We start from the raw sequence: 25,446 nt of genomic DNA on the forward strand, positions 1-25,446 counted from the left end.
TCCAGGCTACGGGCTCCAAGCTCCGGTTTCATGTTCAGTTCAAGGCTAAAGGCTCAGGGCTCCTAGTGCTGGGCTACAGGCTACAGGCTCACCACAATGCCCAGACCTCTCGGTTTTCCTTGTTTTCTGAGTAAAAGAGGCAAAAATGTAATGTTTGAGCGTTTCAGACGATAAGAACCTGTTTTTGTCACTTTAACACAAGAATGTTTCTTTCTCAAGGAAAACTTTATGAACTGATAAGACTCGAAAAAAACAGCCATAAACCACTTATTTCTGACTTGTTTTTAACGTTTTTCTACTTTTCTGAGTAGAAGTGGCAAAAATGTCATTTTTGAGAGTTTCAGACGATAAGATGCTGTTTTTGTCACTTTGAGAAGAGGATGATTTTTCTCAAGCAGAACTTCATGATCTGAGATGACTGACAAAACAGCCATAAAACACTTTTTTCTGACTCTTTTTTAGTGTTTTCATGCTTTTCTGAGTGGGAGGCAAAAATGTCATTTTTGAGCGTTTCAGACGATAAGAAGCTGTTTTGTTCACTTTGAGACAAGGATGTTTTTTTCTCAAGCAAAATGTCATGAACTTTTAAGACTCAAACAAAACAGCCATAAACCACTTATTTCTGACTTTTTTCTAGCGTTTTTCCTCTTTTCTGAGTAGAAACAAACTGTCATTTTTGAGCGTTTCACCCGATTAGAATCACTTTTTGTCACTTTGAGACAAGGATGTTTTTTTTCTCAAGCAGAACATTAGGACCTGATAAGACTTTTAAAAAACAACCATAAACGACACATTTCTGACTCTTTTTTTTTTTGCGTTTTTCTACTTTTCTGAGTAGAATAGGCAAAAGTGTCATTTTTAAGTGTTTCACGCGATAAGAAGCTTTTTTTGTCACTTTGAGACAAAGACGTTTTTCAAGACCTGAGAAGACTTTGAAAAAAAAGCCATAAAACACTTTTTTTTTAACTTGTTTTTTAGTGTTTTCATGCTTTTCTGACTTAATTGGTAATAAGTTCATTTTTGATCATTTCACGTAAGCAGAAGCTGATTTGGTCACTTTTGAGACAAGGATGTTTTGTCTCAAGCAGAACGTAAAGCTTCACACTTAGTTCTTGCATTTCTCAAACCGCCCCGTGGAGAAGGAGTACCCCCTCACATTGCAGCCACACTCTAGGGGAAGAACTGTTCATGGTCCTGATTCTTTGTCTTTCAATCTGTCTCTCTCCCTCTTTCCTCCAACCCCCTTAAAGCTGCACACTGGCGTGCATGGACGAGGAAGAGCACTGGGAAATGTCGCACTGACCCTTGTCAGGGTTAGACCGGGACGGCTGGTGGACGGTGTGGACTCTGTCTTTTTTCCAGCCCGTGTGGGACATTGTTATTTTTCCAGAGACAGAACACCAGTTAGCCTAACCCCTTTTTTAAGCTCCGGTTCTTTTCTCATCTGGAGCTTGATAACGATAAAACATGAACCGTTTTTTGAACTTTGTTTTTTTTTTTCCAGAGACAACCCCTGTAAGCCTAACATTTTATTTTTAACCTCCAGGGCTTCTCCTCAACTTTAGCCGGACACCTGACCTTGTTCCAGGTCTGAATCTTTTCTCCTCTCTCCCCCTCTCCTCTCTCCAGCCCCCTTAAAGCTGCTCACTTAGTTGGGGAACTTTTTCAAACCCCCCCAGTGGGGACAGAATGCTGCACCACATCAGAGCCTCACACTCGGGGAGGAACTCTCGACCTGGTCCTAGTTCTTCTTTTCCCCTTCCCTCCCCCTTTTTCTTCCAGCCCCCTTGAAGCTGCACATTGGCATGCGCTGAGGAAAAGGAATGCTGTGAAATGTCGCGCTGACCCGGGTCAGGATTAGTCCGGGACGGCCGGCGGACCGTGTGGACTCTGTCATTTTTCCCAGGCCAGTGTGGGACTATTCTATATTTCCAGGCCTGTTTGGGAATATGTTATGTTTTTTCAAAGACAGAACGCCGGTTAGCTGATCCTTTTTTTTAACCCCCGGTGCTTTTCTCATCTGGAGCTGGATAACGGTAAAACTCGAACCGTATGTGGGACTTTGTTTTGTTTTTTTTCCAGACAGAACCCCTGTAAGCCTAACCCCTTTTTGACCTCTGGTGCTTTTCTCATGTGGAGCTTGATAATAAAACTCAAACCGTCTGTGGCCATTTTTCAGAACTCTGCTCCTCCATGCCCTAGTCTGACTCTTTTTTTCTGTCTCTCTCCCACTCTTTCCTCCAGCCACCTTAAAGCTGCGCACTGAGTTCTGGTATTTTTCAAACCGTCCCGTGGAGACAGAATGCTGCCCCACATTGCAGCCACACAGTGGGGACTGAACTCGTGCCCTCCTTGCCTGTCTTCGGTGTGACTCAGGCTTCTACAAACTGATTGCACTTGCTGTATTTATCGTATTTTAAATGTATTGTAAAAATTTTTTGTTGTGTTTTAATGGTATTTGAATTGTATTTTATTTGTACTGTTTATTTATGCTTTGAACTGTAAAGAACTTTTTGACTGTGTCTGTGAAAAGTGCCCTATCAATAAAATTTATTGACTATTTCACCTACGTACTGTCTGACTCCCCCCCCTCCCCCTTTCTTCATCAGCCACCTTAAAGCTTCACACTGGGACTGAAAATCACGTACTCTGGCCCGCTTAGGGTTAGGGCTGAGGCAAGGGCCGGGGTTAGGGCTCCGAGCTCGTGCTCAATTACAGGCTCCAGGCTGCGGGCTCCGGGCTCAGAGCTCCGGGCTCCAGGCTCCGCGTTCCGGGCTCTGCGTTCCTTGCTCCAGGCTCGGGGTCAGTTCCAGGCTCCGGGCTCAAGGCTCAAGGCTCTGGGTGAGTTCCAGAATCTAGGCACCGGGCTCTAGGCTCCAGGTTCAAGGCTCCATGCTTTAAGCTCTTGGCTCCATGCTCCAGGCACAAGGCTCAAGGCTCGGGGTCAGTTCCAGGCTCAAGGCTCCGGGCTCTGGGCATGGGGTCAGTTCCAAATTTTGGTCTCCAGGTTTTAGGCTCCACATTTCGGGCTCGGGTTCCTGTTCCAGGCTAATGGCTCAATTTTCCAGGCTTGTTGCTTCCCTTTCCAGGCTCCAGGCTCCCGGCACCAGGCTCAAGGCTGAAGGCTCAAGCTGAAGGCTCCAGGCCTGGGGTCAGGCCTGGGCTTCCACGCTCTAGGCTACAGGCTCCATGCTCCATGCTCAAGCCTGCATGGTTCAAGCTCTTGGCTCCAGGCTTGGGGGTGAGTTCCAGGCTCAAGGCTCCAGGCTACGCTCTCCAGGCTTCGCTCTCCAGGCTCCGGGCTGCGGGCTCCCGGCTCAAGACTAAAGGCTCCGGGCTCCAGCCTCCAGGCTCCAGGCTCCGGGCATGGAGTCAGTTCCAAGTTCCAGTCGCCCGGCTTCAGGCGCTAAGGGGTAAGTTCCTTGCTTGGGTTCCACACCCTGGGCTCCAGGTTTTAAGCTCCATATTTCGGGCAAAATTCCAGGCCAAAGACTCTATGCTCCAGACAGGTGACTACGCGTCCCAGGCTACAGGCACCTGGCTCCAGGTTCAAGGCTCCAGGCTCAAGACTCCAGCCTCGGGGTCAGTTCCATGTTCTGGGCTCAAAAGTCCAGGCTCAAGGCTCATGGTCAGTTCATGGCTCCAGTCACCAGGCTCAAGACTCCAGGCTCAAGGCTCCAGTCTTCAAGCTCTGGGCTCCAGACTATAGGCTCCAGGGTCAGGGTCAGTTCCAGGCTCCGGGCTCCATGCTTCAGGCTCCGGGCTAAAGGCTCCGGGCTCAGTTTAAGATCCAGGCTCCGGGCTCCAGGCTCTTGGCATGGGGTCAGTTCCAAGTTCCGGTCTCCAGGTTTTAGGCTCCACTTTTAGGTCTCGGGGTCAGTTCCAGGCTACAGGCTCCATCCTTCAGTTTCGTTGCTACGCGTTCCAGGCTCCTGGCTCCCAGTACCAGGCTCCAGGCTGAAGACTCCAAGCTCAAGGCTCCAGGCACAGGGTCAGTTCCAGGCTCCGGGCTCCATGCCCCGGGGTCAGGGCTCCAGAATCCAGACTCCAGGCTCTAGGCCCCGGGCCCCAGGCCCCAGGCCCCAGGCCCCGGGCTCCAGGCTCCAGGCTCCGGGCATGAAGTTAGTTCGAAGTTCCAGTCTCCCGGGTTCAGGCACTAGGCTTCTGGCTCGGGGTAAGTTCCTTTCTTGGGGTTCCACACCCAGGGCTCCAGGTACAGGTTTTTTTCCGGGCTCTGGGCTCCGGGCTCCAGGCTCCAGGCTTTGGGCTCTGGGTCTTCTTCCAGAATCCAGGCTCCAGGCTCATGGCTCATGGCTCAAGGCTCCTGGCTCCAGGTTCAACGCTCCAGCCTCTGGGCTCACGATCAGTTCCCAACTCCGGTCTCCAGGACCCAGGTTTCAAGTTCGTTGTGTATTCCATGCTCTGGCCTGTGGGCTCCAGGCTTCGGGCTTACGGTAAGTTCCATGCCGGGGTTTCACCCCTGTGCTCCAGGTTCTGAGAACAGGGTCATTTTCACGCTCCGGGCTCCAGAATCCAGAATCCAGCATCCAGGTTCCAGGCTTTGCACTTTGGGTCAGTTCCAGGCTCCAGGCTCCAGGCTCAGGGCTCAATGCTCCGAGCTCCAGGCTCAGGATCAGTTCCAGTCTACGGGCTCCAGGGTACAGGCTCAAGGTTCCGTGCTCAGGGTCAGTTCCAGGCTCCAGGTTCCAGGCACGGGATGTAGGCTCCACGCTCCTGGCTCCGCGCTCCAGGCTCCAGGCTCCAGGCACGGGGTCATTTCCAGGCTCCAGACTCCAGGCTCAAATCTCCATGCTCACGGCTTTGGCTCACGGCTCCGGGCTCCAGGCTCGGGGTCAGTTCCAGGCTCCGGGATCCAGGCTCTCTGCTCGTGGTCAGCTCCAGGCTCGGAGCTCCAGTCCTTAAGCTCGTGGCTCTCAGCTCCACGCTCCAGGCTCCACCCTCCAGACTATAGATTCCAGGTTATTTGTAAGTTGCAGGCTCTGTTCTCTAGGTTACCGGCTCCAGACTCCGTGCTCGGGTTCAGTTCCAGGCTTGGGGCTCCGGGCTCTGGACTCCGGTTTCCGTCCTCCGGGCTCCGGCCTCAGGCCTCCGGGCTCCATGTTTGGGGTCATTTCCAGGCTATGGGCTCCAAGCTCCTGTCTCGTGTTCAGTTTCAGACTCAAGACTCAGGGCTCCTAGCGCTGGGCTACAGGCTACAGGCTCACCACAATGCCCAGACCTCTCGGTTTTCCTTCTTTTCTGAGTAAAAGAGGCAAAAATGTAATGTTTGAGCGTTTCAGACGATAAGAACCTGTTTTTGTCACTTTAACACAAGAATGTTTCTTTCTCAAGGAAGACTTTATGAACTGATAAGACTCGAAAAAAACAGTCATAAACCACTTATTTCTTACTTGTTTTTTTTTTAGCGTTTTTCTACTTTTCTGCGTAGAAGTGGAAAAAATGTCATTTTTGAGCATTTCAGACGATAAGAAGCTGTTTTTGTCACTTTGAGAACAGGATGTTTTTTCTCAAGCAGAACTTCATGAACTGATAAGACTTTGACAAAACAGCCATAAAACTGTTATTTCTGACTATTTTTAGTTTTTTCATGCTTTTCTGAGTAGAAGAGGCAGAAATGTCATTTTTGAGCGTTTCAAGCGATAAGAAGCTGTTTTGGTCACTTTGACACAAAGATGTATTTTTTTCAAGCAGAACTTCATGATTTGAGAAGACTTTTTCGAAACCGCCTTAAAACACTTATTTCTGACTTGTTTTTAGTGTTTTCATGCTTTTCTGAGTAGAAGAGGCAAAAATGTCATTTTTGAGCGTTTCAGACGAAAAGAAGCTGTTTTTGTCACGTTGAGACAAGGATGTTTTTATCTTAAGCAAAGCTTCATGAATAAGATGAAAGTCTTCATGATAAGACTTTGACCAAAAAGCCATAAAACACTTAGCTTCTTATCGTCTGAAAAGCTCAAAAATGACATTTTTGCCTCTTCTACTCAGAAAAGCATGAAAACACTAAAAACAAGTCAGAAATAAGTGTTTTATGGCTGTTTCTTTAAAGTCTTCTCAAATCATGAAGTTCTGCTTGAAAAAAAACATCTTTGTGTCAAAGTGACCAAAACAGCTTCTTATCGCGTGAAACGCTAAAAAAAAGAAATTTTAGCCTCTTCTACTCAGAAAAGCATGAAAACACTAAAAACAAGTCAGAAATCTTTTTGTCACTTTGAGACAAGGATGCTTTTTTCTCAAGCAGAACATCAGGACCTTATAAGACTTTTACAAAACAACCATAAACCACACATTTCTTACTTGTTTTTTTGCGTTTTTCTACTTTTCTGAGTAGAAGAGGCAAAAATGTCATTTTTGAGCGTTTCACGCGATAATGAGCTTTATTTGTCACTTTGAGACAAGGATGTTTTTTCAAGACCTGAGAAGACTTGGACAAAATAGCCATAAAACCCTTATTTTTGACTCATTTTTAAGTGTTCTCATGCTTTTCTGACTATATTGGTAAAAATGTCATTTTTGAGCGTTTCACGTAAGCAGAAGCTGATTTGGTCACTTTTGAGACAAGGATGTTTTGTCTCAAGCAGAACATAAAGCTTCACACTTAGTTCTTGCATTTCTCAAACCGCCCCGTGGAGAAGGAGTACTTCCTCACATTGCAGCCACACTCTAGTGGAAGAACTCTGTCCATGGTCCTGATTCTTTGTCTTTCTTGCTCTCTCTCTCCCTCTTTCCTCCAACCCCCTTAAAGCTGCACACTGGCGTGCATGGACGAGGAGAGCACTGGGAAATGTCGCACTGGCCCTTGTCAGGGTTAGACCGGGACGGCTGGTGGACGGTGTGGACTCTGTCTTTTTTCCAGCCCGTGTGGGACATTGTTATTTTTCCAGAGACAGAACACCGGTTAGCCTATCCCCTTTTTAAAGCTCCGGTTCTTTTTTCATCTGGAGCTGGATACCGATAAAACATGAACCGTTTTTTGAACTTTGTTATTTTTTTTCCAGAGACAACCCCTGTAAGCCTAACACCTTTTTTTTTTTTTAACCTCCGGGGCTTCTCCTCAACTTTAGCCGGAAACCTAACCTTGTTCCAGGTCTGAATCTTTTCCCCTCTCTCCCCCTCTCGTCTCTCCAGCCCCCTTAAAGCTGCTCACTTTGTTGTGGAACTTTTTCAAACCCCCCCCCAGTGGGGACGGAATGCTGCCCCACATCAGATCCTTACACTCGGGGAAGAACTCTTGCCCTGGCTCTTCTTTTCCCCTTCCCTCCCCCTTTTTCTTCCAGCCACCTTGAAGCTGCACATTGGCATGCGCTGACCCGGGTCAGGATTAGTCCGGGACAGCCGGCGGACCGTGTGGACTCTGTCTTTTTTTCCAGGCCTGTGTGGGACTATGCTATTTTTCCAGGTCTTGTGTGGGAATCTTTTATGTTTTTTCAAATACAGAACGCCGGTTGGCTGATCCCCTTTTTAACCTCTGGTGCTTTTCTCATCTTGGAGCTGGATAACGGTAAAACCCAAACCGTCTGTGGCCATTTTTCAGAACTCTGCTCCTCCATGCCCTGGTCTGACTCTTTTTTTCTGTCTCTCTCCCACTCTTTCCTCCAGCCACCTTAAAGCTGCGCACTGAGTTCTGGTATTTTTCAAACCGTCCTGTGGAGACAGAATGCTGCCCCACATTGCAGCCACACAGTGGGGGCTGAACTCGTGCCCTCCTTGCCTGTCTTCGGTGTGACTCGGGCTTCTACAAACTGATTGCACTTGCTGTTTTTATCGTATTTTAAATGTATTGTAATTGTATTTTGTTGTGTTTTAATGGTATTTGAATTGTATTTTATTTGTACTGTTTATTTATGCTTTGCACTGTAAAGAACTTTTTGACTGTGTCTGTGAAAAGTGCCCTATCAATAAAATTTATTGACTATTTCGCCTACTTACTGTCTTACTCTTTTTTTTCCCCCCTCTCTCCCCCTTTCTTCATCAGCCACCTTAAAGCTTCACACTGGGACTGAAAATCACGTCCTCTGGCCCGGTTAGGGTTAGGGCTGAGGCCAGGGCCGGGGTTTGGGCTCTTTGCTCGGGCTCAGTTCCAGGGTTCAGGTTAGGGCTGAGGCCAGGGTCAGGGTTATTGCTCCGAGCGGTCTCGGTCTCGAGATTTTCAGCCCCAGTGTGAAGCTTTAAGGTGGCTGATGAAGAAAGGGGGGAAAACAAAGAGTCAGGCAAAATAGTAAATACATTTTATTGATAGGGCACTTTTCACAGACACAGTCAAAAAGTTCTTTACAGTGCAAAGCATAAATAAATAGTACAAATAAAATACAATTCAAATACCATTAAAACACAACAAAATACAATTACAATACATTTAAAATACGATAAATACAGCAAGTGCAATCAGTTTGAAGAAGCCCGAGTCACACCGAAGACAGGCAAGGAGGGCACGAGTTCAGCCCCCACTGTGTGGCTGCAATGTGGGGCAGCATTCTGTCTCCATGGGACGGTTTGAAAATGCTAGAAGTCAGTGCGCAGCTTTAAGGTGGCTGGAGGAAAGAGTGGGAGAGAGACAGAAAAAAAGAGTCAGACCAGGGCATGGAGGAGCAGAGTTCTGAAAAATGACCACAGATGGTTTGAGTTTTACCGTTATCAAGCTCCACGTGAGAAAAGCACCAGAGGTCAAAAAGGGGTTAGGCTTACAGGGGTTCTGTCTGGAAAAAAATAACAAAGTCCCACATACAGTTCGAGCTTTACCGTTATCCAGCTCCAGATGAGAAAAGCACTGGAGGTTAAAAAGGGGGTCAGCTAACCGGCATTCTGTCTTTGAAAAAAATAACAGAGTCCCTCACAGGCCTGGAAAAATAGCAGGATTAGACCGTCCTGGCCTAATCCTGACCCGGGTCAGCGTGACATTTCCCAGTTTTCCTCCTCCTCAGCGCATGCCAATGTGCAGCTTCAAGGTGGCTGGAAGAAAGAGGAAGAGAGAGAGAGAGAGAAAAAGAATCAGGACCAGGGAAAAAGTTTTGCCCCCAGTGCGTGGCTGTAGTGCAGAGCAGCATTCCATCTCCACGGGGCGGTTTGAAAAAGGTCCAGACCCAGTGTGAAGCTTTAAGGATGCTGGAGAGAAGAGAGGGGGAGATAAACAGAAAAAAAAGAGTCAGACCAGCGCCAGGATGATCAAAATTCTGCCCCCAGTGTGTGGCTCTGGTGTGGGACAGCATTCCGTCTCCACTGGGTGGTTTGAAAAAGGCCTAGAGCCAGCGTGCAGCTTTAAGGTGGCTGGAAGGAAAAAGGGGAGGGACGGGGAAAAAACGAACCAGGGCCAGGGTGAGAGTTCTTCCATGAGTGTGAGGCTCTGATGTGGGGCAGCATTGCGTCTCCACTGGGGGGGTTTGAAAAAGTTCCACAACTCAGTGAGCAGCTTTAAGGGGGCTGGAGAGAAGAGAGGGGGAGAGAGGGGAAAAGAGTCAGACCTGGAAGGAGGTTAGGTTTCTAAAGTTGAGCAGAAGCTCTGGAGGTTAAAAAAAAAAGTGTTTGGATTACAGGGGTTGTCTCTGGAAAAAAATAACAAAGTTCAACATACGGTTAAAGTTTTACCGTTATCCAGCTCCAGATGAGAAAAGAACTGGAGGTTAAAAAGGGGGTTAGGCTAACCGGTGTTCTGTCTTTGAAAAAATAACAATGTCCCACACAGGCTGGAAAAAAGACAGGGTCCACACCCTCCGCTGGACGTCCCGGTCCAACCCTGACAAGGGTCAGTGCGACATTTCCCAGTGTTCTTCCTCGTCCGTGCATGCCAATCTGCAGCTTTAAGGGGGTTGGAGGAAAGAGAGAGAGCGAGAGAGAGAGAGAGAGAGAGAAAGAAAGACAAAGAATCAGGACCATGGACAGAGTTCTTCCACTAGTGTGTGGCTGCAATGTGAGGCAGCATTCCATTTCTACGGGGTGGTTTCAAAAAATGCCAGAACTCAGTGTGTAGCTTTAAGGATGCTGGAGAGAAAAGAGGGGTAGAGAGACAGAAAAAAAAGTCAGACCAGGCCAGGAGGAGCAGAGTTCTACCCACTGAGTTTTGTTCGATGTGGGGAAGCATTCCGTCTCCACTGGGGTAGTTTGAAAAACGCCAGGACTCAGTGTGCAGCTTTAAGGATGCTGGAGGGAAGAGAGGGGGCGCGAGACAGAAAAAAAAAAAGTCAGACTAGGCCAGGAGATTAGGTTTCCAGCTCCAGATAAGGAAATGCACCGGAGGTTTAAAAAAAAAAAAAAAAAAAAAGGGGTTAGGCCAACCGGGGTTCTGTCTTTGAAAAAAATAACAAAGTAACACACAATCTGGAAAAATTGAAAAGTCCTACAGCTTCTCTTGAAGTGAAATGCTCAGAATGACATTTTTACTGGCTCTACTCAGAAAAGCAGAAAGATATTAAAAACAAGTCAGGAATAAGTGGCTGTTTTGTCAAAGTCGTATTATGAAGTTCTGCTTGAGAAAAAACATCCGTGTCTCAAAGCATTTATTTTCGTGTGAAATGCTCAAAAAGGACATTTTTTTCTTGTCTACTTAGAAATGCAAGAAAACACTAAAAACTCGTCAGAAATAAGTGGTTTATGGCTGTTTGTCAACGTCTTAGCAGGTGATGAAGTTCTGCTTGAGAAAAAACATGCTATTCTCAAAAGTGACCAAAACAGCTTCTGCTTGCGTGAAACTCTGAAAAATGACATTTTTACCAGTCTAGTCAGAAAATTAAGAAAACACTAAAACCAAGTCAGAAATAAGTGGTTTATGGCTGTTTTGTCAATGTGCTAAGGCATGTCATCAAGTTCTGCTTGAGAAAAAAAACATCCTTGTCTCAAAGTGACAAAAACAGATTCTTATCATGTGAAACACTCAAAAATGACATTGTTGCCTCTTCTACTCAGAAAAGAAGGAAAGCAGTAAAAACAAGTCAGAAATAAGTGTTTCATAGCTGTTTTGTCAAAGTCTTATCAGGTCATGAAGTTCTGCTTGAGAAAAAACATCCTTGTCTCAAAGTGACCAACACAGCTTCTTTTTGTGTGAAACGTTCAAAAAAGACATTTTTTCCTGCTCTGCTCAGAAAAACAGGAAAACACTAAAAACAAGTCCGAAATAAGTGTTTTATGGCTGTTTTTTCAAATTCTTATCAGGTCATGAAGTTCTGCTTGAGAAAAAAATATCCTTGTCTCAAAGAGACAAAACAGCTTCTTATTATGTAAAACGCTCAAAAATGACATTTTTACCTGTATAGTCAGAAAAGTAAGAAAACACAAAAAACACGTAAGAAATAAGTGTTTTTTGGCTGTTTTGTCCAAGTCTTATAAGATCATGAAGTTCTGCTTGAGAAAAAAACATCCTTGTCTCAAAGTGACAAAAACAGCTTCTTATCATGTGAAACCCTAAAAAAATGACATTTTTGCCTCTTTTACTCAGAAAAGCAGGAAAACACAAAAAACAAGTCAGAAACAAGTTTTTTTTTATGACTGTTTTGTTAAAGTCTTATCAGGTCATAAAGTTCTACTTGAGAAAAAAAACACATCCTTGTCTCAAAATGACCAGAACAGCTTCTTTTCATGTGAAACACTAAAAAATTGAAATCCAAGTCAATTTTTTCTTAGTCTTCTTTCAATTTTTAAAAAATTTTTCCACATGGTTTAACGAAGGGCGCAGTTCATTCGGCGCCGGGGGTTTCACCGTTCTCGGTTCAACCGCAAGCAGTGCTTATATGTGTGGTACATGGGTTCACTGAGAGGTAATGTATATGGAGGCCTGGAGAGTGGAGTCTGGAGCCCGACGTCTGAAGCCTGGAGCCTGTAGCCTGTAGCCCGTAGCCCAGCCTGGAGCCTGGAGCCTGGAGCCTGGAGCGCGGAGTCTAGAGCCCCTTTTTCTCCAATTAAATTTAAATTAAGTAAAAGTAAGTAAAATTATGTAAAATTTTGGTGGGGTGCAGTTTAAAAAATTTTAGAGGTTTGGAATTATTTTTCCCCTCTTGATTTAAATATTATTGTTCACTTGGCAAACTTTAATGGTGTTTTGTCCCCCGTACTGTGGTTATTAGTTTGATACCTATGTTTGCATTACTGCACACCCCTTTGTACTTTATTCAGTGCTGTGTTGGAGGTAGTCTTGGGTCTCATCTTGTGTGGCTATTTTTCCTTGTTTTTCTCTTACATTTTCAGGCAATTGCTTGGCTTTTTTGCTTCTGCTTTTGCAGAATTTTGATGTGCTTGTTTTGATTTTTCATTTAGCGACATTGTTTCAATTTAATTAGGTAAATAGTCATTGTTGAAATGGAATTTGATTTAGAGGATTTTGTTTATCAGCCTTCCACTGATATTTTTCATAAGTGTACAAAAAATAATTTGCTTTGAGTTAGTGGTTCACATAAAGCAGATTGAGTTGGAAGAATAGAATTTGCTAGCCATTATGGTATTCAGGTCTCAAAGACTCAAACAAAGAAAGCTGTGAAAAATGAGTTATGGTCTGCTTTGTCTGATAAAGGCTTGTTGCCTCAACCTGACCCTGTTACAGCCGTCTCGTCGGCTGAACAGGCTGCACCTGGTGAATATCTTAGGAGGTTGGAGCTTTAGTTGGAGCTGCGCCGTATAGAGTTGCAGGACAGGGAAAGTGAGAGGGCAGCTAAACTTAAAGAGCAGGAGTTAGTGGTTCACATAAAGCAGATTGAGTTGGAAGAATAGACTAAAAGGGAGATACGTATTAAAGAGCTGGAGTTGACCCATTCCTCCCATATACGACATTCAAGTGATGCATGTGCTGGATTTGATGTTATTAAATGTAGCCGTATGGTCCCTCCATTTAATGATAAGAATGTGGATAGTTACTTTACCCTGTTTGAGAGTGCGGTAAAAACTTTAGAATGGCCTAAGAAAGTTTGGCCATTAATGTTGCAATATGTGCTAACTGTGAAAGCCCAGAAGGCATATTTTTACAAAATAGGAAGGAACACTCAGTTTTAGTATTTTCATTCTTTTCTGAGTACAGCAGGTGAAAATGAACGTTTCGCGCGAAGAAAAGCTGTTTTGATCACTTTGAGACAAGGATGTGTTTTTCTCCCGCAGAACTTCATTAACTGATAAGAGCTTTACAAAATAGAAAAAAAAACTTGTTTCTGACTCATTTTTAATGTTTTCTTTCCTTTCTGAGTACAGCAGGTGAAAATGTCATTTTTGAGCGTTTCACGCGAAGAAAAGCTGTTTTGTTCACTTTGAGACAAGGTTGTGTTTTTCCCATGCAAGAACATCATGTTCGCGTGTTTTGGACACTCGGGTGAAGAGAGGGGCAGAGCTGTCAACCGATCACCACCTGGTGGTGAGTTGGATCCGCTGGCGAAGGAGGAAACCGGACCGACTTGGCAGGCCCAAACGTGTTGTGAGGGTCTGTTGGGAACGTCTGGCGGAACCCGATGTCAGTGTGGTTTTCAACTCCCACCTCCGGGAGAGCTTCTCCCAGATCCCGGGGGAGGCTGGGGACATTGAGTCCGAGTGGACCATGTTCTCCACCTCCATTGTCGAAGCGGCTGCTCGGAGCTGTGGTCGCAAGGTCTCCGGTGCCTGTCGTGGCGGCAATCCCCGAACCCGGTGGTGGACCCCGGAAGTAAGGGATGCCGTCAAGCTGAAGAAGGAGTCTTATTGGGCCTTGTTGGCCCGTGGGACTCCCGAGGCAGCTGATGGGTACCGGAAGGCCAAGCGTGCTGCAGCCCAGGCGGTTGTGGAGGCAAAAACTCGGGTCTGGGTGGAGTTTGGGGAGGCCATGGAGGAGGACTATCGGTCGGCCTCGAGGAAATTCTGGCAAACCATCCGGCGCCTCAGGAGGGGAAAGCAGTGCGCCACCAACACTGTTTACAGTGGAAGTGGGGAGCTGCTGACCTTGACTGGGGATGTTGTCGGGCGGTGGAAGGAATACTTCGAGGATCTCCTCAATCCCACTGCCACGTCTTCCATAGAAGAAGCAGAGGCTGAGGTCTCAGAGGTGGACTCGTCCATCACCCAAGCTGAAGTCACCGAGGTGGTTGGCAAGCTCCTCGGTGGCAGGGCACCGGGGGTGGATGAGATTCGCCCTGAGTACCTTAAGTCTCTGGATGTGCAGGGACTGTCTTGGTTGACACGTCTCTGTAACATCGCGTGGCGGTCGGGGACAGTACCTCTGGATTGGCAGACCGGGGTGGTGGTTCCCCTTTTTAAAAAAGGGGACCGGAGGATGTGCTCCAACTATAGGGGGATCACACTCCTCAGCCTCCCGGGGAAAGTCTATTCCAGGGTACTGGAGAGGAGGATCTGACCGATAGTCGAACCTCGGATCCAGGAGGAACAATGCGGTTTTCGTCCTGGTCGTGGAACGCTGGACCAGCTCTATACTCTCCATCGGGTGCTCGAGGGTTCATGGGAGTTCGCCCAACCAGTCCACATGTGTTTTGTGGATCTGGAGAAGGCGTTCGACCGTGTCCCTCGTGGTATCTTGTGGGGGGTGCTTCGGGAGTATGGGGTCCGGGGCCCTTTGCTAAGGGCAGTCCGGTCCTTGTATGACCGAAGCAGGAGCCTGGTTCGCATTGCCGGCAGTAAGTCAGACCTGTTCCAGGTGCATGTTGGACTCCGGCAGGGCTGCCCTTTGTCACCGGTTCTGTTCATAATTTTTATGGACAGAATTTCTAGGCGCAGCCAAGGGCCGGAGGGGGTCCGGTTTGGGGACCACAGGATTTCATCTCTGCTTTTTGCAGATGATGTTGTCCTGTTGGCCTCATCGAACCTGGACCTTCAGCGTGCACTGGGGCGGTTTGCAGCCGAGTGTGAAGCGAGCGGGATGAGGATCAGCACCTCCAAATCCGAGGCCATGGTTCTCGACCGGAAAAAGGTGGTTTGCCCTCTCCGGGTCGGTGGGGAGTCTTTGCCCCAAGTGGAGGAGTTTAAGTATCTCGGGGTCTTGTTCACGAGTGAGGGAAGGATGGAGCGTGAGATTGACAGACGGATTGGTGCAGCGTCTGCAGTGATGCAGTCGCTGTACCGGTCGGTTGTGGTAAAGAAGGAGCTGAGCCGAGAGGCGAAGCTCTCGATTTACCGGTCAATCTACGTTCCTACCCTCACCTATGGTCATGAGCTTTGGGTCATGACCGAAAGGACAAGATCCCGGATACAAGCGGTCGAAATGAGTTTCCTCCGTCGGGTGGCTGGGCGCACCCTTAGGGATAGGGTGAGGAGCTCAGTCACCAGGGAGGAGCTCGGAGTAGAGCCGCTGCTCCTCCGCGTCGAGAGGGGCCAGCTGAGGTGGCTCGGGCATCTGTTTCGGATGCCTCCTGGACGCCTCCCTGGGGAGGTGTTCCGGGCATGTCCCACCGGGAGGAGACCTCGGGGAAGACCCAGGACACGTTGGAGAGACTATGTCTCTCGGCTGGCCTGGGAACGCCTCGGCTGTTACCCCCGCGACCCGGCCCCGGATAAGCGGAAGAGAATGGATGGATGGATGGAGAACATCATGAACTCATCAGAGTTTTACACAATAGGAAAAAAAAAACACTTGTTTTTAATATTTTCATTCTTTTCTGAGTACAACAGATGAAAATGTCGTTTCTGAGCGTTTAGCGAGAAGGAAAACTGTTTTGGTCACTTTGAGACAAGCATGTGTTTTTCTCATGCACGAACTTCATTAGCTGATAAGAGCTTGACAAAATAGGAAAAAAACCCTCTTGTTCCTGACTCACTTTTAAAAAATATTTTCTTTCCTTTCTGAGTACAGCAGGTGTGAAAATGTCGTTTCTGAGCGTTTCACGCGAAGAAAAGCTGTTTTGTTCACTTTGAGGCAAGGATGTGTTTTTCTCGTGTTTTTCTTCGTTAATGATAAGAGTTTGATGTAATAATAATAAAAATAATAAAAATAATAATAATAATAATAATAATAATAAAACTTGTTTTTGACTCTTTTTGTTATTAGGCCCGAGCCGAGTAAAGCCGGCGCAGGGCCTATTGAGTCTGCAGTGGGCGCATGGGGACAAAATTGCCAGTGACGCAGTCGCCTTTTGCCACTGTTGCCACTCTCACACATATTCACATTCACGGCACTGAGACCTTTCCGAAGATGTACATGACGTGCACAAATCGCATATTTACATCTGCTCTGAATGAATGGGAGTCAATGGGACACGCCCACTCGGGGTCAGTCACGTGGGTGTAAGTGCATGACACGTGACATCTGATCCCACAGACATGTGGGGGAGCTCAAGAGCTTTCAAATAAGGCCAAATATGTGGTTGCCATAGAAACGGCTATATTGTTCTTGCTCAGATTATTATTATTTTTATTTATTTAATTTTTTTTTTTTTTTTTGTGTTATTTTTCTTTCTCCTGCGCTCTGAGCTCAATTTTGACCCCCTGAACATTTACGAAAACTCACCAAATTTTGCCCAAAATTCAGAATGTGCAAAATTGAATTTACATATACGTTTCATAGATGTCAGGAAAGAAATGCTGCGACAGCGCCCCCTTGAAAAGTGGAAATACATTACGTAAATGGGAGCACGTCCATTGTAAAGTTTGTCGTAGAGCCATGAAAATTGGTACACAGATTCATCATGAGGAGAGAAACAAAAAATATTATTATGGCCATGCCCCAAAACCAACCCTTAGTCGGCCATATTGGATTGAATTTTCCAAAATGCTTAGTCAGCGTTTTCGCTGACGTCGTATTTTAACTATCTCCTCCTTGGCTGTTTGGCCGAATGAGCTCAAAATCGGTGTACAGTATCTAGAGAAGTGGGGCATCAAAAGTTAGCCGAATTTTTTGGATTGGTGCCACCGTTTTTGTGTGACAATGTCGCAAACTTTGCAAAGTTTCTTCGGGAATTTACAATTACAAAAATTGCTTCAGCTCAGACATACGAACACCGATTTGGCTCAAATTTGACTCAGACGTCTATATCCCAGGCCTACACCTATTTATTGAAAGAATTTGAAATTTCTCATTATAGCGTCCCCTACAAATGTACAATTACAAAAATGACATCAGTTCGGAGATACGAACACCGATTTGGCTCAAATTTGACTCAGACATCTGTCTCCCAGGCCTACACCTATTTGTCAAAAGAAACTGAAATTTTGCGCTACAGCGCCCCCTACAATTTTTCCTTTACGAAAATTACTTTACTTCAGACATACGAACACCAATTTGGCTCAAATTTGAATCACTTGTCAATCTCCCAGGCCTACACCCATTCATCAAAAGAAGTTGCCATTTCGCTCAATAGCGCCCCCTACAAATTTGCCTTCATGAAAATTGCATCAGTTCGGACATACGAACACTGATTTGGCTCAAATTTTACTCAGTGGTACATCTCGCAGGCCTACACCCATTCAATGGAACAAATTGAATTTTGCCTCCATAGTGCCCCCTACAGATTTTTTTATACAAATATTTGTTCAGTTCGGACATACGAACACTGATTTGTCTCAAATTCCAGTCAATTGTCAATCTCCCAGGCCTACACCCATTCATCAGAAGACACAAAATTTGGTGCAAGAGCGCCACCTGCTGAACGATGAGCATACTTCTACTGGACGTGCCCGTGGTGAGGGCCTTTAGATGCCGCTTGCGGCTTTAATTTCAATTTTTTCCTGCTTTTCTGAGTACAGTCGATGAACAAGTCGTTTTTGAGAGTTTCACGCAAAGAGAAGCATTTTTGGTCACATTGAGACTAGGATATGTTTTTCTCAAGCAAAACTTCATTAACTGATGAGTTGAAATAAAATTAAAAAAAAAAAAATTGAAAAAAAAATTGAAAAAACACTTGTTTCTGACTTTATTTTCCCCCAATATTTTCCTTCTTTTCTGAGTAGAGCAGATGAAAATGCCATTTTTGAATGTTTCATGCCAAGAAAAGCTCTTTTGGTCACTTTGAGACTAGTATATGTTTTTCTCACGCAGAACTTCATTAAATGATCAGAGCTTTAAAAAAATAGAAAAAACCCATTGGTTTCTGACTCGTTTTAAATATTTTCCTTCTTTTCTGAGTACAGCAGGTGAAAATGTCATTTTTGAGCATTTCACGTGAAGAAAAGCTTTTTTGTTCACTTTGAGACAAGGATGTGTTTTTCTTCACGCAAAACTTCATTAACTGATACGAGCTTTGCAAAATAGAAAAAAAAAAAACAAACAAAAAAAAACAAACACTTGTTTCTGACTCATTTTTAATGTTTTCTTTCCTTTCTGAGTACAGCAGGTGAAAATGAGCGTTTTACGGGAAGAAAAGCTCTTTTGATGACTTTGAGACTAGGATGTGTTTTTCTAACGCAGAACTTAATTAACTGATAAGAGCTTTACAAAATAGACAAAAAAGACAAAAAATACAAAACAAAACACTTCTTTATGACTCGTCTTTAACATTTTCCTTCTATTCTTAGGTGAAATGACATATTTGAGCGTTTGACATGAAGAAAAGCTGTTTTGGTCACTTTGAGACTAGAATGTGTTTTTCTCACGCAGAACTTCATTAACTGATAAAGCACTTTACAAAAAAACAAAACAAAGCACTGGTTTCTGACTCGTTTTTAATATTTTCCTTCTTTTCTGAGTACAAGTGAAAATGAGCGTTTCACGTGAAGAAAAGCTCTTTTGATCAGTTTGAGACTAAGATGCGTTTTTCACAAGCAGAACTTCATTAATTGATAAGAGCTTTACAAAATAATAATAATAATTTAAAAAAAAACACTTGTTTCTGACTCGTTTTTAATATTTGCCTTCTTTTCTGAGTACAGTGGATAAAATGTCATTTTTGAGCGTTTCACGCAAAGAAAAACTATTTTGGTCAATTTGAGACTAGGATGTTTTTTTTTTCCTTATCATTAACTGATTATTAACTGACTGAAGAGTTTGGGGGAAAAAAATAGTAAAAACACTTGTTTCTGACTCTTTTTTCCATGTTTTCCCTCTTCTCTAAGTACAGCAGATGAAAATGTCATTTTTGAGCGTTTCACGCGAAGGTCACTTTGAGACGAGGATGTTTTTTTGTTATTATTATTATAATAATTTGAGACTGATTTGGAGTCTCTGGGTCACATGACTAAGAAGCTATTGAAGAAAAAGAGACATTTTTATTAAAAAATATGAATAATATTCATAAAAAATATTAATATAGACTGGAGAGAAATATTAAGTGGTGTTTCCTAAAGGTCCTCTTTATTCTAATAATTTGAGACTGATTTGGAGTCTCTGGGTCACATGACTGAGAAGCTATTGAAGAAAAAGAGACATTTTTATTAAAAAATATGAATAATATTCATAAAAAATATTAATATAGACTGGAGAGAAATATTAAGTGGTGTTTCCTAAAGGTCCTCTTTATTCTAATAATTTGAGACTGATTTGGAGTCTCTGGGTCACATGACTAAGAAGGTATTGAAGAAAAACATTTAGAGCAGTAATTTATTGATAGTCCCTAAGGCGACGGGTTTTGAATGTCCGTCGAATATCCAACCCGCTGCTAACTTCATCTCAGTTCAGTATTGTCATTACTAGCCCTGTATTTACGTGGTATAGGATCAATACGAAAGGGTATTACCCACCCCTACCAAAGCGTTTGTCTCAAAACAAAAGCCTCAGTGTCCCGTCAGCCCGAAAGAGAGAAACGAAAGCGACCACCAGAACAGCTGAGAAGTTTCGACTTTAATACAAAGTACAAACAGAAGGTTTCGTTTTGATTGAGTTTCTTTTTCAGGAAAATGAAAGTAAAGACCTCAGTTTTTCTCTAAATGAGCGCGATGAGATTCACACCTGAAGAGAGGGATAAACAGATCAGCCGAGACCCTCTGTTGTCCGACAGACCTGGTCCATGGTGAGTTCAACCGGGTTTTCACTTTATGGACGACTGTGTAATGAGAATTAACATGGGGTGGAATAACATGGGGGTCAGCTGAAAGAAAAGATGATAGATAGATAGATAGATAGATAGATAGATAGATAGATAGATAGATAGATAGATAGATAGATAGATAGATAGATAGATAGATAGATAGATAGATAGATAGATAGATAGATAGATAGATAGATAGATAGATAGATAGATAGATAGAGTGTTTTTGACCAGTTTTTTTTTTTTTTTTTTTTTTTTTTTTTTTTTGACAGATCGGTCCCAAATTACATCCATTTGGACACGTTAAAGTCAAAAAACAGTTGCGAATGGACTACTTGTATTTATTTCAACTCTGTTCTTGGCAAAGTGGCTATTATTATTATTATTATTATTATTATTATTATTATTATTATGTCTATTATGTCTATTATGTCTATTATTGCTGTTGTTGATATTATTACATCTTTTTTCCAGTACATTCCACGCTATGATGACTGAGAACTAGGCTGGACTCTTCCAAGTTTTGACATATTATAATTAGTTGTTCTTCTTGTCTTTAGAGTCTTCAGATTGAAGATGTCTGCCAATACCATCGTTTTCTTTGACCTGGAAACCACTGAATTAGGTAACATTGACATCTGGTCCTTCTGGTCAATTACTTCATTAATGATTGATGAATTTAGATTTTTTTTAAAAATTTTAATAACTTCAGGTGTTATTTGTCATTTTGATGAGTCATACTCAATACTTCAGGCTTGTGTATGTCCTCAAACCATTGAAAACACTGATAAAACTGAAAACAGTGATCAGTAAATGTTCTTTGACTTGTTTTACAGTGTACGTGATCCAACATATCATTATTTGATGTTTCACCATATGAAATGTATAGCTTTGCGGAATAAACATTTGTTTTAAGGTTCATTCTTGTGATAGATTCCATAAATGGTGATTGACACTAAATGTTTTATTAGTTTGCAATGTTTCCATTTCTTTATTTCAACATCTAAAAGTTGTTTAAGAGATATATCGCTTAGTGTCTTTGACACTGGTTCTGATCAGTACGCAGGCAGCAGCATTCTGGATTAGTTGAAGGGTCTTGACTTTCCTCAGGTGTCCAAACTTCCTTTTTTTCCTTTCTAGCACACATGTTGTGTAAAGGTAATCAGTGATCAATTTTCTTTGTTGAACAGTTCATTTTGTTGAAATTCTTGCATATACCACGTACAATCTTATATATTTAGCGCAAGAGCGCATTATTAGAATTTATTCAAAGTTAACTGACTATACCTAGGTAACTGTTGGCTAGTTATTAGCATTATTAACTTTTACAGTTTGATAATATCAGGGGGTATAAACACTTTTAAGGGTTTGTCCCATATTTGATCTATTCAATTTATCCTTTCCATTTGACAAAATTTACCAGAAGTCGTCAGCTAAAACACACACACAGATACAGATGGGGGCGCACATGCACACACGCATTTTTCTTTAAAAAAGTTTATATCCCCTGATATTATCAAACTGTAATCATAAACAGTGCTAATAACAAGCCAACAGTTAGCTAGGCATAGTCAGTTAACTTTGAATACACTGTCAATAATGTTAAATCCTCTTGCACTAAATATATAAGATTAAAAAATTTTAAAAATTTAAAAAGAAAAAAGAATCACTGGTTACCTTTCAACATGTGTGCTAGAAAGGAAGCAGTTTGTACAACTGAAGAAAGTCAATGTCACACCACTGCTCTCTAGTGGTCAATTTTGGGAAATCAAAAAATCCTTAATAGTGAAAAATAAATTACTTTCACGTCATACATGTCATACATATTTCATATCATACCATTGTCTATGTTTGCAAACATGTGCTTCCACTTCGTTTGGAGATAGTTTGAAAGGCCAAGGAGTAGCACACAAGACTAGAGATTATTTTAACCATCAAGTTAAATAGACAAATACATGGAGAGAGCGAGAGAGAGAAAGAGAGAGAGAGAAATTTTATCACAGTTATATCTAATAAATGAAATTTTAATACAGTGGTATTAATATATGAAATATATTTGCAACAATTTTTTTTTTTACTAGGCCAATAATAACCCACCAATAACATAACAAGTTATTATGTTATTGGCCAAAAGTTATTACGTTACTGACCTATTACATTTTAAAAATGGCAAATTTATTACGCTATTGGGTCATTATTACATTATGGGTCGTTATTACGTTATTGGCTTCTACATACCCTTTACAAAAACACCTCTCAAGGAAATATGTTATTTCCATATCAGATGACTTGCTCCACATGATGTCAGTTCCTCCTGTAGAAAAGACTGGCAAGACTCCAAGATATGTTCTTTCTCCTCTTTCTTGGTTATTTAATATAAAGTAGTGTGTGAGTCAACTATGTATTTATCGCACTCTTATGTCAACAGTGTTACTATAATATCTTCATAAATAACTTTCAATTTAAATTTTACTCAATAATAAATAAATATGTGATATTTAGATGAATTTCTCTGTAAAAATGGTGTTATAGTTAAGTTGATTTTAGGCCTGAAAACAGCAAAAAAGGTCAACTATACCTGTCAACTGTGATAACAGGTAATTCAAAAAGTCCCTCAATTGTATATTGACCCAACTGATTGTTCCAGTCGTTGCAGGATGTGATGGTCGACAGTATTGGATACAACACTAAGATGTAATAAGACAAGTATAAACAAGTCCCTTGTCTGAAACAATTATAAGGTCATTGGTAACTTTGACCGAGGCTTTTTCTGGGCCAAGATGTTCCCTAAAACCTGACTGGAAACTCTCAAATTAAACTGTTGGTTTGAAGGAAGTCACATAACTGATTGGCTAAAATTTTTTCCAGAATCTTAGATATAAATGGAAGATTTGATATAGGTAAGATGAATAGATGAATCACGGTTCTGGAATCAGCGTGATGTGAGGGGTATGCACAGTAATCTTGACCCATGTGGTTCTATCAGGTCTAGATGTTGGCTCCAGATGCAGTAGGGTTCTCCACCACAGAGGCTCAAGTATCCAAATCCCTTCAGATCTGATGAACATTGTTTTAAACATTCCAGTCATTTTTTCACACATTTGTATCCAACTGGTTGTCCTGGACCTATCTTTGCTCCTAAAGGACTAGACCTTTCCTGATGCTGCTTTTGGTCCAAATCTTGATTCCAGTCCTTTGTTCATATCATCTGGTTCAGACCACAGTGTTATTTTGTTATTTTAACTTATTATTCATCTTAAATTAACCTTTTTTTCAATTTGAGGAATGTCTGTATATTTATAAATAAAGTAAAGTGAGGGACATGTTCATGTGTCAACAATGAAGAGCACAGTTTAATGTCACTATTTCCTGTTTTAATGTTTATTTTGCAGCGAGTTACATTCACTTAATCACTATTACTTAAATGTATAGATTCACAGGTAAATTGTCAGTTGAAAATTATTTGTTCAAAACTCAGTTTGTATTTTGGTTGTAAATGACTTCAAAGGTCTTTTAAAACCTTAATATTTCATCATCATCATTTCAATCATCCTGTCTAATGTTCCCATCATGTTTTACTGATTATTTTGTTAATATTGCGTTTGTTCATTTTGATTTCGTGTGACTATTTTTTGTTTCTCGTCTGTTTACAGACACATCAGTTTGTGATCTGGTCCAGATTTCAGCGGTCTGTGGCGACCAGTTCTTTAATATGTACACTGTTCCCTGTCGGCCCCTGTCGGATGGTGCCTCCCAGGTGACAGGATTCTCAGTGCAGGATGGCCGTCTGTTCCTGCATGGGGTTATGATGTCCACTGTCCCACTGCGGGATGCCTTGTCCTACTTCCTGTCTTACCTCCAGTCTTTCCGGTGCCCCATCCTTCTGGCAGCTCACAATGCCCATCGGTTTGACGCTCTAGTGATCAGAAGAGTGCTGCAGCACTGCGGCTTGTGGATGGACTTCCAGAGGCTTGTGTCAGGTTTTGTCGACACCTTTCTACTCAGCAGACGGCTTTATCCATGTCTGGAAGGATACTCACAGGAGTACCTGGTCCGAAACTTCCTAGGAAAGACTTACACCGCTCATAATGCCGCAGAGGACGCCAGGATGCTGCAGGAGCTGTATGAGCTCTGGAGTCCAAACAGAGAGGATGTGCACTACTGCACCTACAGGACATGAACAGCTGCTGGTACTGAAAGTACTCAGATCCAATTCAGGACAATTTAAGGTGAAGAGTGTAAGATTTATCCTGCAGCTTCAGGACAGTTTAACAAAACCATTAGCAAAGCAGCGATGAAAAAGTGTCTTTTGGTCAGTGTGGTGGTTTAGTAAGTACTGTAAATACAATAAATATGGTCTGGGACCTTCAGGTCTTGATTCAGGGCTTCAGATGCAGAACATTAGATGTCATTGCATTAAATAATGGGTAAATAATAAGATATGTTTATTTGTCCTTCACAGGAAAATTGTTTTCACATACCATACAGCCACAAGAATGCAGAACATCACTCACAATCATATGACATGCCACAAACCTCACAAAACAGCAATTTCACAACCTGCCACCACACACATATCCATCTAACACATTACAATCTTTTTAATGGTTTATTCAGTTCTGTTATTGCATCTGGAATGACATTTTTGCTGAATTTAAATTTTCTTCAGTTTAGTGACATGTAGCAGTGACCAGAAGGAAGGAGTATAAAATATGGATTAATTTTGTGGCTGTTCCAAATTAATTTTTCTCCAGATTTAACCTTTCTGATCATGTAGATGTTCAATAAAGCATCAGATTAAAGTTGAGGGTTATAATATCAGAAACAGAGAAAACTGACGAAAAAGTGACTTTTTCAGCAAAGATAGCAAAACAAGAGTCTCCATCCACTGTCACTGACCCAAGTCCATGGGTTAACTGGTGAATCAATGTTGTAGAAGATGACAGTGTTTCCAGATTCACTACACAGCCTCTGAATGTCCAAATGGGTCAGATCTGATGACCATGAAAAAATTACAAACTGGATTTTGTACCATTTTGCACCACCATCCACTTTTACCCCCAGATCACTAACTATAGGCTGGGCGTACTGTGTCAAGGAACCCAGATCAAGTGTGTGTGTGTGTGTGTGTGTGTGTGTGGGGGGGGGGGGGGGGGGGGGGGGGGGGGGGAACAGAAGTGCCCCCAAGTTAATCACTTCTGTCTTTTTATCATTAAAGTTTAAAAAGTTTAGAGCCATCCAGGCCTTGACCTCATCCAAGCAATTTAACAGTGGCTTACGGGAGAATGAATCAGCCTTTTTAACGGGGACATAGATCTGGCTGCCATCAGCATAACAATGGAATAAAATGTCACGTTTCCTGAGAATGGAACCAAGTGGAAGAGGATATTAAAAAAATTAAAGCCGCAAGCGGCATTGAAAGGCCCTTGTGGGAATTGAATGAGGTATAAGTTTTTTGTCAAAAGTCTGAAATGAATAAGCAGTAATTGCAGAAACGTAGAGTAACTTTCAAAGGCAGATTGCCAACTTCCTGTTGGAGTTAGCTCATGAGTGTCAGTGTATGATTTGTCGGCTCAATCAGACC

At 42.9% G+C, this 25,446-nt stretch overlaps 1 protein-coding gene across 1 annotated transcript; it reads left to right on the top strand.

Annotated features, from left to right (window-relative positions):
- Positions 1 to 19,702: 19,702 nt before the first annotated feature.
- LOC115421209 (DNA polymerase III PolC-type-like) lies at positions 19,703 to 24,690 on the top strand. Its single transcript, XM_030136982.1, has 3 exons — positions 19,703 to 19,844; positions 20,423 to 20,487; positions 23,516 to 24,690. The coding sequence occupies exons 2-3, from the start codon at positions 20,439 to 20,441 to the stop codon at positions 24,040 to 24,042; spliced, it is 576 nt and encodes a 191-aa protein (XP_029992842.1). The 5' UTR covers positions 19,703 to 19,844; positions 20,423 to 20,438; the 3' UTR covers positions 24,043 to 24,690.
- Positions 24,691 to 25,446: the final 756 nt, after the last annotated feature.

Source organism: Sphaeramia orbicularis, chromosome 6, assembly GCF_902148855.1.
Source record: "Sphaeramia orbicularis chromosome 6, fSphaOr1.1, whole genome shotgun sequence".
NCBI classification, from domain to species: Eukaryota; Metazoa; Chordata; class Actinopteri; order Kurtiformes; family Apogonidae; genus Sphaeramia; species Sphaeramia orbicularis.

Bases quoted from the DNA above. Each gene is read 5' to 3' on its own strand.
- LOC115421209 (XM_030136982.1), top strand. From the start codon at position 20,439: ATGTCTGCCAATACCATCGTTTTCTTTGACCTGGAAACCACTGAATTA. The intron at 20,488-23,515 runs GTAACATTGACA...GTCTGTTTACAG, and splicing joins CCTGGAAACCACTGAATTAG to ACACATCAGTTTGTGATCTG.